The 15,029-nt window shown below is 47.0% G+C and overlaps 1 protein-coding gene and 1 pseudogene across 1 annotated transcript; both read left to right on the top strand.

The window, feature by feature from the left end:
* Window positions 1–5,060: 5,060 nt before the first annotated feature.
* On the top strand, window positions 5,061–12,589 carry LOC119286669 (4-coumarate--CoA ligase-like 7). Its single transcript, XM_037566092.1, has 5 exons — window positions 5,061–6,204; window positions 11,119–11,305; window positions 11,424–11,569; window positions 11,836–11,903; window positions 12,215–12,589. Exons 1-5 carry the CDS (start codon window positions 5,179–5,181, stop codon window positions 12,441–12,443), a joined length of 1,656 nt encoding a protein of 551 aa, XP_037421989.1. The 5' UTR covers window positions 5,061–5,178; the 3' UTR covers window positions 12,444–12,589.
* A 565-nt stretch (window positions 12,590–13,154) lies between these two features.
* Window positions 13,155–14,582, top strand: LOC119283634 (annotated as a pseudogene).
* Window positions 14,583–15,029: the final 447 nt, after the last annotated feature.

Below are 15,029 nucleotides of genomic sequence, written 5' to 3'. Positions count from 1 at the left end.
TCACAAGAAATCTGTTCCTGTGACTACTACACCAATTAGTGAGGAAGACTAATGATGATGATCATGTAACTTCAGATCAAGTTAATACCGAATCTCGTAGGTAAACCAGAGTGAGATCCGCACCAAAGTGGTACGGTAATCCTGTTCTGGAAGTCATGTTACTAGACCATGACGAACTTGCGAACTATGAGGAAGCGATGATGAGCCTAGATTCCGCGAAATGGCTTGAGGCCATGAAATCTGAGATGAGATCCATGTATGAGAACAAAGTATGGACTTTGATTGACTTGCCCAATGATCGGCGAGCCATTGAGATAAAATGGATCTTCAAGAGGAAGACGGACGCTGATAGTAGTGTTACTATCTACAAAGCTAGAATTGTCGCAAAAAGGTTTTCGACAAGTTCAAGGTGTTGACTATGATGAGAGTTTCTCACTCATATCTATACTTAAGTCTGTCCGAATCATGTTAGCAATTGCCGCATTTTATGAAATCCAGCAAATGGATGTCAAAACTGCATTCCTGAATGGATTTCTGGAAGAAGAGTTGTATATGATGCAGCCGGAAGGTTTTGTCGATCCAAAAGGAGCTAACAAAGTGTGCAAGCTCCAGCGATCCATTTAGACTGGTGCAAGCCTCTCGGAGTTGGAATAAACGCTTTGATAGAATGATCAAAGCATATAGTTTTATACAAACTTGCGGTGAAGCCTGTATTTACAAGAAAGTGAGTGGGAGCACTACAGCATTTCTGATAAGTATATGTGAATGATATATTGTTGATCGGAAATAATGTAGAATTATTCTGCAAAGCATAAAGGAGTGTTTTTAAAGAAGTTTTTCAAAGAAAGACCTCGGTGAAGCTGCTTACATATTAAGCATCAAAATCTATAGAGATAGATCAAGACGCTTGATAAGTTTCTTCAATGAGCACATACCTTGACAATATTTTGAAGTAGTTCAAAAATGGAACAGTCAAAGAAAGAGTTCTTGGCTGTCTTACAAGGTATGAAATTGAGTAAGACTCAAAGCCCGACCACGGCAGAAGATAGAAAGAGAATGAAAGTCATTCCCTATGCCTCAACCATAGGTTCTATAAAGTATGCCATGATGTGTACCAGATCTATTGTATACCCTACAGTGTGTTAAGCAAGGGAGTACAATAGTGATCTAAGAGTAGATCACTGGACATTGGTCAAAATTATCCTTAGTGGAATAAGAAAATATTTCTCGATTATGGAGGTGACAAAAGGTTCGTCGTAAAAGTTACGTCGATGCAAGTTTTGACACAGATCTGGATGACTCTAAGTCTCGATCTAGATACATATTGAAAGTGGGAGCAATTAGCTAGAGTAGCTCCGTGCAGAGCATTGTAGACATAGAATTCGCAAAATACTTACGGATCTGTATGTGACAGACCCGTTGACTAAAATTATCTCACAAGCAAAACATGATCACACCTTAGTACTCTTTGGGTGTTAATCACATAAATGATGTGAACTAGATTATTGACTCTAGTAAACCCTTTGGGTATAGGTCACATGACGATGTGAACTATGGGTGTTAATCACATGGTGATGTGAACTCTTAGTGTTGAATCACATGGCGATGTGAACTAGATTATTGACTCTAGTGCAAGTGGGAGACTGAAGGAAATATGCCCTAGAGGCAATAATAAAGTTATTATTTATTTCCTTATATCATGATAAATGTTTATTATTCATGCTAGAATTGTATTAACCAGAAACATAATACATGTGTGAATACATAGACAAACAGAGTGTCACTAGTATGCCTCTACTTGACTAGCTCGTTAATCGAAGATGGTTATGTTTCCTAACCATAAACAAAAGAGTTGTTATTTGATTAACGGGATCACATCATTAGGAGAATGATGTGATTGACATGACCCATTCCATTAGCTTAGCACCCGATCGTTTAGTATGTTGCTATTGCTTTCTTCATGACTTATACATGTTCCTATGACTATGAGATTATGCAACTCCCGTTTGCCGGAGGAACACTTTGTGTGCTACCAAACGTCACAACGTAACTGGGTGATTATAAAGGAGCTCTATAGGTGTCTCCAAAGGTACATGTTGGGTTGGCGTATTTCGAGATTAGGATTTGTCACTCCGATTGTCGGAAAGGTATCTCTGGGCCCTCTCGGTAATGCACATCACATAAGCCTTGCAAGCATTGCAACTAATGAGTTAGTTGTGAGACGATGTATTACGGAACGAGTAAAGAGACTTGCCGGTAACGAGATTGAACTAGGTATTAAGATACCGACGATCGAATCTCGGGCAAGTAACATACCGATGACAAAGGAAACAACGTATGTTGTTATGCGGTCTAACCGATAAAGATCTTCGTAGAATATGTGGGAGCCAATATGAGCATCCAGGTTCCTCTATTGGTTATTGACTGGAGACGTGTCTCGGTCATGTCTACATTGTTCTCGAACCCGTAGGGTCCGCACGCTTAAGGTTTCAATGACAGTTATATTATGAGTTTATGAGTCTTGATGTACCGAAGGAGTTCGGAGTCCCGCATGAGATCGGGGACATGACGAGGAGTCTCAAAATGGTCGAGACATAAAGATTGATATATTGGAAGCCTATATTTGGATATCGAAAGTGTTCCGGGTGAAATCGGGATTTTACCGGAGTACCGGAAGGTTACCGGAACCCCCCGGGAGGTATATGGGCCTTAGTGGGCTTTAGTGGAAGAGAGGAGAGGTGGCCAGGGCTGGGCCGCGCGCCCCTCCCCCTAGTCCTAATAGGACAAGGAGAGGGGGACGGCGCCCCCTTCCTTCTCTCTCTCCTCTTTCCCCCTCCTGAATCCTATTCCAACTAGGAAAGGGGGGAATCCTACTCCCGGTGGGAGTAGGACTCCTCCTGGCGCGCCCTCCTCCTGGCCAGCCGCACCTCCCCCTGCTCCTTTATATACGGGGGCAGGGGGCACCCCTAGACACACAAGTTGATCCACGTGATCATATTCTTAGCCGTGTGCGGTGCCCCCTTCCAGCATAATCCTCGATAATATTGTAGCGGTGCTTACGCGAAGCCCTGCGACGGTAGAACATCAAGATCGTCACCACGCCGTCGTGCTGACGGAACTCTTCCCCGACACTTTGCTGGATCGGAGTCCGGGAATCGTCATCGAGCTGAACGTGTGCTAGAACTCGGAGGTGCCGTAGTTTTGGTGCTTGATCGGTCGGGCCGTGAAGACGTACGACTACATCAGCCGCGTTGTGCTAACGCTTCCGCTGTCGATCTACAAGGGTACGTAGATCACACTCTCCCCTCTCGTTGCTATGCATCACCATGGTCTTGCGTGTGCGTAGGAATTCTTTTGAAATTACTACGTTCCCCAACACTTTCTTCTCCATCTCAGTCTTCATATCTGAGACAACTGAGTTGGTAACCTCAGCTTTCCTCTCCTCTGCACTCTCCATCTTAGACTGCAAATATCTGAAATCCAGCACCCTATCCTCTTGGGCATTCAAAAGTTGATGAACATCTTCAACTAATTTGTCATAGTTGGCCTTCAGTTTATATTTTTCTTCTGTCAAATTGTGAATAGTGAGTGAACTCTCCAGGTTATCCTTCCTCCTATCACTCCTACTATCTTGATACATTTCCCATAGCTTCAACAATGCATTCTGCACTGTAGGAGGCCACTCTGGGTCAACCCATTCAACAGAGCCACAGTTCTGACCTTCCTGCAATATATTCAGCACCTATATTTGTTAAAGGATTTGATTGTAAAGAACATCACAACTACACTAAATATTACAATTAAAGAATATGATCTTAAGTAAAGAACTAAAGAACAACAGAACTAACTAACTGAAGAACAACACAACATGTGCACGGCAACCAAATCACATTGCCACATTATTTAATCATAACAAAAAGTACATCAACTATAAAGCACTCATAAAGCACTAAACTATCAGGATCAAAGCTTAAACAATGTTGTGCACTCGAAACTAAGCTCTTGGCCACATATTAAATTAACATATGCCTACTCCAATGACCAGCATCAGTGCATCAGTACTAGTAATTGGATAAAGAATGGCAATCACAAAAAGATAATCTAACTTGGACCAAACTACTACTAATTAAAAATACTGTGGGGCTACTACCAACTCATTTTAATAAACAGAACATAGAAAGTGCAGAATTTTACTTTCAGAGGACAGGCTAAGAACCTATTGCCCGTGTCAAATCCCTCAAAGGCTACACGCCTCTCACATGGCAGCCCATGGTGCTGGCAGGGAACAATGGTTTCAGTCTCAATGCCATGTAGTCTTGGTCTTCAATGCTGGCAAGGATCTGTAGTAGCAAAATGAACCAAAACCCCCCAAATCAAAGATCAAATCCCCAAAGCAGGAACACTAACCCTAACCCTAGCTAAACCACTAACCCGGTACAACATGATGTCGTCGTCGGAGGAGTTCATATACTGCAGGCTGGAGTAGTCGTCGCTGCTCTCATCCTCGTGGACCATGGCGCGGTGGCGGCGGGGGAATGCGCGGCGGTCGGCGGCGAATCGGCGGGTGAGAGCTCGAGCAGGGCGAGGGCTAGGGTTCGTGGGGAGTGAGTGAGTTGGGTTTGAGGGAGTTGGGTTCGACCAGGTAGACCGACCGAGCCGGTTCGGCGGCTGGTCAACTGACTGATGGGGCCGGGTTGTCAGATACAGCGTCAATACAGAGTTATACGCGGCTTAGCCCGTATTGCAACGACTAGCCTCAAACATGATAATGACTTGCAAAAAATCTAAATAGTGATACTAACTCGTTATAGCTGCCCCAAGTATGGTACTTCCATGCAATTAACTCCATACGAATCGTATAGTCCGGACGGTCACGGCAGATTTGAGGGTCGGTCTGGGAGACGCACTTTAGACCGAAGGGGTAATGCATATTTTGTGCACGTGACAAGCATCGAGAATCGAGAGGGCTAGATGACACATATGCCTGCTCTGCTACCACTGCCGCGTGACTTGTCTACTAGCCTGCCCGATTGATTACTGGTCCTTGTCAACCACCGCTGCTCAAATCCATTGCCGCAGGCTTCCCTGTCAAATGCCACAGCGTCCCTCCCCCGCCACCTCCGCGCCTCCCAGCTCCTCACTTCACCCCACGCGCGACCACGAGTTTCCCCGTTGAAAATGTCCAGCGCCCTCGCCGAACGCAGCGGCGCCATCGACGCCCGCACCGGCTACCGCGCAACCACCAGGTCCTTCGTCAGCCTCCGCCCGCCGCTGCCGCTGCCGCCGGCGGACGCCCCGCTCACATTCCCGGCCTTCGCGCTGTCGCTGCTGCCGTCCCCTCTCCCCGCGCACCCCGCGCTCCTCGACGCCGCCACCGGCGAGGCCGTCTCCTACCCGGCGTTCCTGTCCCAGGTGCGCGCGCTCGTGGGCGCCCTGCGATCGCGCGCGGTCCCGCTCGGCCGCGGCGACGTGGCCTTCGTCCTCGCCCCCGCGCGCCTCGACGTGCCCGTGCTCTACTTCGCGCTCCTCGCCGTCGGCGTCGTCGTGTCCCCGGCCAACCCGGCCCTCACCGCCGGCGAGGTCGCGCGCCTCGTCGCCCTGTCCGGCGCGTCCGTCGCCTTCGCCGTCTCCTCCACCGCCGCCAAGCTCCCCGCCGGCCTCCCCACCATCCTCCTCGACTCCCCGCACTTCCGCTCCCTCCTGCACAGCGACCAAGGGGAGAACGACCCGGCGCCACTTGACACCGGAGCAGTGTGCCAGTCGGCGACGGCGACGATCCAGTACTCCTCCGGCACGACAGGGCGGGTGAAGGCGGCGGCGCTGCCGCACCGGAGCTTCATCGCGCAGGCGGCGGGGTTCCATGCCCGGCACGTGAGGCCGCGGAAGGTCAACGAGAGGACTCTGATGGGCGCTCCCATGTTCCACTCCATGGGTTTCTTCTTCGCGCTGAACGGGCTGGCGCAGGGGCTTACCACCGTCGTGATGACGGACGCGGCCACCCGGGCGGGGTTAAGGGGGATGCTGGAGGCGGCGCAGCGGTGGGAGGTCACGGAGATGACGGTGGCGCCTCCCGTGGTGCTGGGGATGACGAAGGACCGATGCCGGCTGACGAGTCTGGTGCGGGTGGTCTGCGGCGGCGCCCCTCTGCCGACGTCGGTGGCGGAGCAGTTCCGCCGGCGCTTCCCTCACGTGGATCTGTGCATGGTTAGTGTTTCCACATCTACAGTATATGTCGTTTCTTCTATTCGAAATGTTTATACTTTTCTTTTCTTTTTCCGAAGAAAACGTTTATGCTTTTTCATCACTAACAGAAAGCAGTACAATGTACTCCCTCCGTTCCCAATTACTTGTCCTAAGTATGAATGTATCTAGATGTATTTCAATTCTATATACATCCATTTCTGCTACGAGTAATTTGGAACGGAGGGAGTATGTAGTAAGCAACCTCAAAACATACAATGTCAACAGAAAGCACAAAGTTCAAAAAACAAGTATACACATATATACAGTTAAAAGAAAAGTACTTGTATACAGTCCAAAAGGAAGTACACCCAATGCGCACTGATATTTTCCGGTTCTAAAATTATGCGTATGTTGTTTCCTTTGTCTAACATAAACGGGATCGACAAACGCATCGTATAAAGAACAAAATCGCAAGCAGCAGGTACACTGCACTTGGAAGATAGAGAGATGTCGTTGTCTGCTGGGTCTAGAACGATAAATGGTTGATAAGTTTTGGTGAAATAAACCTGCAAAAAAGAGTTTTGGTGAAATAATGTGCCAGCCAGTTTCAAGAACCATTAGAAAAATAGCTGCGTGCGTAGCGTGCTCTGTTTGAATATGTGGGAAATTGGATTCAGAAAGTGCTATAGAGGTCCAAAGGGGATCAAAATGGATGTGACAAGTCTCGGAAGAAATCTTCATAAGGCCAAATTACATGGATCAATACTCGAAACGCATCGTACTCTCTTTATAAAGAAATATAAGAGTGTTTATAAATCATTAAAGTAGTGATCTAAACGATCTTGTATTTCTTTACAAAGGAAGTACAATAATGTTCATTGATACCTTTGTCTAACATAAACGGGGTCGACAAACGCATCGTATAAAGAACAAATTCGCAAGCAGCAGGTATACTGCAGTAGAGAAATGTCGTCCCCTGGGTCTAGAACAATAAATTGTTTATAAGTTTTGGTGAAGATAACAATGTCCCAGCTAGTTTCAAGAACCATTAAAAAATCGTTGCATGTTTAGCATGCTCTATTTGAATATGAGACAAATTGGATTCAGAAAATGATGTAGAGGTCCAAATTACCGAGCACTACTAAAGAGGGTTTGATTTTTCGAGTGAACTATACATGACCGACTTTCTTCGGCATGAATCTCAACAAGCTAGTGCCATAGGACAGAGAAAACATATCGAAAGAATTGGTGAAACAAGAAAAATATAGATATATCAATTGAGAAACACCATAATAATAGGCCATCTTAAAAAAATGTTGTAGTAACATTGCACATTCAATGTCCCCACCAACTATGTTAGACTGTCCAGACACGTCTGACACTAAGTTAAAGAAAAGTTGTACTAGTGAAACTATTTGTGTGGCAATATAATGTTGTTTTAAACAACTAACCGAAGGCCCTTCCACCATTACGGATAAAGCAAAACTGCCATATATATTCCCATCTGCAGATTCCGCCGCTGAATGTGATATTTTAGGATCGATTCATCAGGTAGGATGAAATGAGAGAAAGGGAAGATGCGAGTAAATGAACAACCCAATCAACAAATATGAATGTGCTTGATTGGTGTCCAAAAGTGAGGTAGCCTTCAACTCCAAAACTTGCCAGAAATTCTTAAGTTTAGGGAGGTTGGCAAAGTAGATGGCTTCCAATCAAGCGGTAGGCATTTTTGTTTGGATTGCCTACGTATGTTTTTGTTGTTGCAATGGTGATTGTTTCAAAGTTATATTTTTTTTACGGAAAGCCTTTACGGGGGATTATGTTATGTTGGTAAATAGAGATACGGTCATCCGCTATTACATGAACGGGAAATCAGGTGCTCAGCGTTCAATACGTTTCCCCTGCAGAAAAAGAAACACAATGTCTTGTGGATGAGCCACTTTAGTAGCAAGCAAATGAGCCGCCCTATTGGTCTTCATGGGACAGTGGCTATAAATTACGTACATGATTAAAGCTGCGACATAAGAAATAACACCATAACTTGATTATACCCCGAACAAAAGGTACGACTATTTTCGATCGTGACATCGGTGGACGCTAAGTAAGATACTGTACAAAATTGTGATGCTGCTGACCCTAATTGTACTCACAATGCTCCACTTGTAGTGTCAGAAAACAACTAATGTGACGGTTGGGGATGTGGACGGGACAGCCAAAACCAAGACTAATCCACCCGTACGACATCACACACAAAAAGTCAGCACAACTTTTTATTTGGAAAAAACAACCACCTGTAAAACTGAACCCACGAATTGCGTCGAACGGAACAATGACGAACATGTATCCATTTCTCCTTGGAGCATTTGCTTCCTTTGTTAGAATGACTTTCGGAGTACATTATTATTCTTTTTAATGAGTGTGCTTCAGTTTAGAGAGTGCTTCTACTTCAGTTTTTTCTTCAAGGTTCAAGCAAGGCCCATTTAGATTTAGGGAGTAGGGACCATAGTAATGGAAGAAAAGGAGAGTAGCTGGCGATCTACGCAATTGAAAACACTGTACCATACAGAGGCATCGAGATTCCAGAAGAACGTTGGGGAATACCGTGATGACTGTAGTTTTTACCTTTTGTTTTTGCCAATCACCGTGATGACTAGCCTTTTCAGGTACTCCAACGGGACGCATATATGGGATACTCTTTTCATCGGGTTTATAAATCGGGTGCGGATTTTTAGGTCTTCAATCAATTGACTAAAAATATATCATTATATTTTTCAAAAAATATATTTCAAAATTTGTCATCAAATGAAGTTCATAACCATATATTTTTACAGCACACTATACATATTTTATTAGTTAAATTATAACAATATGCCCCACTTGTAAATCCAACCGACTTGTAAACCCCGCAAAAAAAGTAACCGTTTTTTGTGGAGATATAAAAGTAATAAAATATTAGTAATACTTCCGCAATATTTTTGCTTGACCTTGACCGGCCTCACACTAGTAGTATATATGGATAATTACCACTCACACGCGTATACGTAAATTACATAAAATATGTTGTAAGAAAATATGTGGCGATTTTCACCAAAAGTGCAGCTTTCATGTTGGGAAGAGAAATGTGCTTAATATAGTAGCGGTGTTTTCTCTCCAAACTTCTTAAAAGATAAACCGAATCAAATCTCACATCGAAAACGCGGGCGATGAAACTGTGAGTTTTGGTTTATCTCAAGCCACCTCTCCGCTAGAGCCTTACCACCGCTCAAGCCATGGCCCGTCGACACGGTTTAGTGATTTATCAGTTCCTTGAAAATATGATTTGGAGAGCAGCATCTGGCCTGAGGCCGAGCCAGGAGCGAGCAGTCTCATGCGAAGGGGAGTTCTAGGTTAGACAAGTGCGAGTGGGGAGGGGCCTTTTTGTTTTGACCCCTGATCGGATTAGACATAGCCCGAGCAGGAGATGTGGTCAACCCGGCTGGTGGCGGCGAGACTCAAGAGGGAAATATCTCGAGGCTGATCCACCGTGGAGATCTCAAAGGTGATGGCTAGGCACGTCGAGCGTAGGTAGGTCGGGTATGGCTATGGGGCGGGAATTGAGGTTTCAAAATTAGACAATATTGACATAACAACTTATTTTTTTCAATTGAATTTATTTAGGACATCCTTCACAAAAGAAATGTGGCATGAAAGATGAGCATACATCAACAGTACTAGCCTAACATGATAATCTTAAGTAACAACAAGTTGGGGCCATCGGCTTTTTTAAGCTGCTACGGCAGGCAAAAGTCGGCCCGGACCATTTTCATTTTCACAAACAAGATCGATATACAACAAATCGGCTACAACATGTAGCCCTCGACACACACAAGAAGGTACAAGGAATGACATATAGAGAGCCGGAAACGAGCTACGACAAGTACCCATATTTCGCGCCATAGTCAAACTATAATCGAGTTATTTGAATTTTTGATTGAAATTCAGTCAAGTTGACGTGGACATTTGGTCATTGATCAAGTCGAAAACAGCAGTAGCGGAAATGTCAGTGTTCAATGTTGCCCGAAATATTTCAGAAACCAAAAGTCTGGAACCACGGTATCCACTGTCGATCAGCCTTGGATCCTTTAAACCAAGCACAGAAACACAGTACTAGTACGTACCCAACAGAATTAAACGCATGATTCCAACCTTGTTCTTGAGGCACATCTATCGTGGCTCGTATGCCTGCCTGCCATGTCGCCGCAGGACATGGGAGTACCCAAGTTTACGGTTCCTGCCTCTCCTGCAATGATGTTGCTTCAGCAATCAATAGCCGGGATCGATGGTGGATCACAAACCATGTGATGGGACTGAGATCGCACAAAATCTCCGACGCGCGCCAGCCGACTAGGTCATGATCTCGGCCGCTTTTAACCGCCGACAATTGCGTTACTTGCACATCACTCACTCACCTGCAATTGCCCATGTGCTGCATCGGCAAGGGTTTGGTGTCGCTGGGAACCTGGCAAGTAATAAGTGGTCTGTCGGATCCGGATCTGGTAGATCTGAATCTCGTTGGGTTTATTCAGGAGTAGTTGAGGAGTATGTATGTCGACGATCGTAATTCTTTGACGGTTTTTCATGCGTTTCAAGCTGATCGTAGTTAAACGAGTCATTTCTGTCGACGGAGATTTTTCAGTACGTTTCCTAAAACCTTGTGGCGTAAATCCGCTTCAGGGTTATGGCTCGACGGAGGCCCATCAGCGGAAATTTTCAGTGAACATTATAAAATCTAGTGACTTATCCGCTTCAGGGTTATGGCTCGACGGAGGCCGGAGGCATATCCTTGATGATCGACCTTGACGTTTTTTCATGCGTTTCAAGCTGATCGTAGTTAAAAGAGCCATCAGCGGAAATTTTCAGTGAACATTATAAAATCTAGTGACTTATCCGCTTCAGGGTTATGGCTCGACGGAGGCCGGAGGCATATCCTTGATGATCGACCGGGACGAGTGCTCCCGCGTAGGCTCTGCCGGCCGTATCTCCCACAACGTCGAGGTGAAGATCGTCGACATCGTCACCGGCGAGCCCTTGCCGGTCGGGCGGAAAGGGGAGCTGTGCGTGAGAGGTCCTTCCATCATGACAGGTGAACTCACGAACATCATATTGTCCTGCAACACACATCGCCCTCAGTTGGTTATTTCAGGCGCGCAGATTGTTGTGACTTTGCGCTGAGATTACTTATGGTTTTTGTGTCTGTGCAGGTTACGTCGGCGACGACGAGGCGAACACGGCCGCGTTCGATTCGGAAGGCTGGCTCAAGACCGGCGACCTTTGCTACATTGATGAGGATGGGTTTCTGTTCGTGGTTGATAGGCTCAAGGAGCTCATCAAGTACAAGGCCTATCAGGTCTGCTCTTATCAACTCCTGAACAACGTGTTTGGTAGTACTCCGGTATACTCCCTCAGTTTCTAAATATAGGTCTTTTTAGAGATTACAATATGGACCACATATAGAGCAAAATGAGTGAATCTATACTCTAAACTATGTCTACATACATCCATATGTAGTCCATACTGAGATCTCTAGAAGGACTTATATTTAGGAATGGAGGGAGTATATGCCAAGTTGGCTTGCATGGTTATGATGCTTAGCTGGATAACTGAATGTTGCAGGTCGCGCCTGCAGAGCTGGAGCTTGTCCTGCAATCGTTGCCGGAAATTATGGATGCTGCAGTTATGCCGTAAGTTATTACCCCCACTAAAATACGTAATAATCTCGAGAAATCTCGTTCGTACTCTGAATCGAACTTGCTGTCCGCTTTCTCCGATGCAACATGTCTTGAATTTTACAGTAACATGGCAGATTACAAATCAGGATTACAGGAGCACGCTTGAAATGAAAAAAAAAACTGCCTACATAGCTGTGAGATGTACTTTGCTTGTATGCAAATAGAGACAAGGGGCTTTGTACCCTTGGTTGGAGTGATGCTATACGATGAACATGTAAACGATGCCAGCTCCTGCAGTACTGACGGCTTCACTGGATTTGCAGGTATCCTCACGAAGAGGCGGGAGAGATACCCATGGCGCTCGTGGTGAGGCAGCCCGGGAGCAAGGTCACGGAGGCGCAGGTCATGGAGCACGTGGCGAAGCAGGTGGCGCCGTACAAGAAGGTCCGCAAGGTGGTGTTCGTCGACTCCATCCCCAAATCGCCGGCCGGGAAGATCTTGAGGAGGCAGTTGTCAGACCATATGCAGCCTTGCCATGTGTCCAGACTGTGATGAACCTTGTGACCGTCGGTGAGATCCTCTTCTGTGTGCGCTGCCATGGGCAGAAACAAGACTTTCAATGTCGTCAGGCGTGCATGGTCCTAAACCGACGTGTACAAATAAAATGGATGGTAAATGACGCCCCATCCCATTGTATATCTCTACTATTAAAGGGGGATCGAACGTCGTGATGGTTCGACCTCCAGCACCCCCACCCCATCGACACGCGATAAAAAAATCGCTCGATCCCGCACGCACGAGAAACCCGGAAAATCAGCCCACGCTCCCACCCCATCGTCGCTAAAAAAGAATAAACTGCCGCCCACAAACACGTCCCGCCCCCACCTCTCCCCAACCCCTCGCTCACGATCTCGTCTCTCTCCTGCCAAAAATCGTCGCGGACACAGAGAGGAAGGAGCGCAGCGGAGGCGCCGAGGAGGAGGGGGTCGCCTCGCTCGCTTCTGCTGATGACGATCATGCCCACCGCCAACCCTCACCGCCGTCGCTGCTGTGGCGGATGCGGCGAGCCCCAAGCCGTGGGAACACCGGACGCGGCCACCCCGCCGTCGACACTGCCGCAGGGACAGGAAGGGCAGGGCTGCGGGCGCCAATGCCGGCGCTGGCGGGGCCTGCGAGGAGAGCGCCCGCCCTGAACCCGACCCCCACCCCCAGGAGAGCTCCAGTTCCACCTCCCTGTAATCTGCTCCTAAGTCCTAACGACATGGCTTATTGCAGGTGGAGGTGGAGTACGCGCCGGAGAAGCCCGACCTCAGTGCCGACGACCCCCTCCTGCCATCACGGGCGACCCTGTACAACCCCAAGACCAACTACACCTTGCCGAGGCCGCGGTTCCTCCATTACAAGCCTGACCCCCTCGGCGCTGGCGTCAGGCGCCTCGAGGACGGCTTCGCCTCCGCCTCCGAGAGGAGCGACGAAACCGACGCCACTGCCACCACGGAGGACGACCTCACGTACGAAGGAGGAACAAGAGCAACCACAGCAAAATCACCTGCCAGGGGAGCAGTCAGCTCTCATCGCTCCATCTGAGGCTGCTGAGGCTTCCGTCCTGGCGCCAGAGCCCGCGTCTGTTCGCTGTGGCCCCCTCTGCTGTCATCGGAGGTTGCTGCGGTGAAGCCAGAGCCGGCTCGCGTCTCTACACCGGAGCCTAGGGCGACTCCTCCGCGAGCTCGTGCACTGACACCGGAGCCGGAGCTTGGGGTGCGAGCTCCAGTGAAGAAGGGATCCGCGTTGAGGTTCCTACTTCCCCTTGTTTTCGTTATGTTCATGTCTGCTGCTTCCGCGTGCGTGCTGCTGCAGAGCCGGAAGGTGATGTTGTGGTGGAAGAAGAACCAGTTGATGATGCCGGAGTGGGAGAAAATCTGATGCATCAGGCTACTACGACATGGTAGTAGATGAGCTTGATGTTGTAATGTCAGAAGAAGCTCCTGGTAGTGCCAGTGCCTTGGAGGAGCACTTGAATATCCAGGATGCAGTTTCTGGCTCGATTGCAGAATCAGAGGGTGTTGCTGCAGTGGTAGAAGAATCTGATGCATCAGACTACTCCAAGGCAGTAGATGAGCTTGATGTTAGAGCATCAGAAGCAGCTCCAGGTATCAGCAATGGCGAAGAGATCAGTGAGGATTTGGACACCCCATCTCAACCTGCTGAGCAGCGTGAACAGGATGTTGAGAGTAGTGAGCCCGAGAACAATCACGGCAGTGGCAAGGAGGGCCAGGAGCCGCATCTTGGTCTTGAATCGGATTCGAGCGTGTCGATCGCCAGGCTACCTTGACAGAATCTCAAAGCCTGCAGCAGCAGGTGATGCCATTGTCGTGGTTATTCTTTCAGCCGGCATTGCTGCTCTCTCCATGAGGAATTGGCAAGCTCAGGTTTGATGCATGGTTGCAGATGGCTATCAAACTGTAAAATTATCAACCTTCAGCAAATGTAGATGTATTTTGTACGTTCAGGTTTGATGCATGATTTCAGCTGCATGTAGGTTTCGGTTTGTGTCCAAGACAAGTATATGTATACCAATATTGATTACTTTTTTTCAAATGGTTCCTGCTAAGGGCATGACAAGTGCGTGTGTATAAATTAGTATCATGTTGCCTGCACATTGAATTGTGTCATATTTTGATTCCTGTCAAAATGGCCATTGCTATTTGCTTTCTACACATCTTGTATGTTGCTTATGCTGATAATAATTTTATTTTTCTCAGGATTTGATTATTCTCTTCAAGGGTACATTAAGAGCATTTAAACTTCTCTGATAATCAAAGTGGCACATAGACTAATTTATTTTGGTACTGTACTGCCTTTTATGCATTCATCAGAGCTATTCCACAATTTTGTCCCCAATTATACCTTTTTACACTTTTATATGTGTAGCTTCTTTTAATTTTTTAAGACATTAATTTTTTTTGAAGTCTTCATGTCTGCAGAACTACTTCTGCGGTGAGCCGGCATTTGGTGAGCTTGACGAGTACTTCCTGAAGGTTGATGTCCGCTTCCGTTGGGTCACTGATCAAGGCCACATCTATGTGGAAAGCTGTTTTTTTTTGTTAGATTGGCCATGAGACACTTGGATAGGAGAAA

The sequence above is a fragment of the Triticum dicoccoides genome, chromosome 4A, assembly GCF_002162155.2.
Source record: "Triticum dicoccoides isolate Atlit2015 ecotype Zavitan chromosome 4A, WEW_v2.0, whole genome shotgun sequence".
NCBI lineage: Eukaryota > Viridiplantae > Streptophyta > Magnoliopsida > Poales > Poaceae > Triticum > Triticum dicoccoides.
The sequence above is the reverse complement of the archived record's forward strand: the minus strand, read 5'-3'. Positions and strand labels throughout refer to the sequence as shown.

Excerpts from the sequence above, each read along its gene's own strand:
- LOC119286669 (XM_037566092.1), top strand. The coding sequence starts at position 5,179 with ATGTCCAGCGCCCTCGCCGAACGCAGCGGCGCCATCGACGCCCGCACC. Across the intron at positions 11,306-11,423 it reads AGGTCCTTCCATCATGACAG|GTTACGTCGGCGACGACGAG; the intron begins GTGAACTCACGA and ends GTGTCTGTGCAG. Across the intron at positions 11,570-11,835 it reads TCAAGTACAAGGCCTATCAG|GTCGCGCCTGCAGAGCTGGA; the intron begins GTCTGCTCTTAT and ends TGAATGTTGCAG.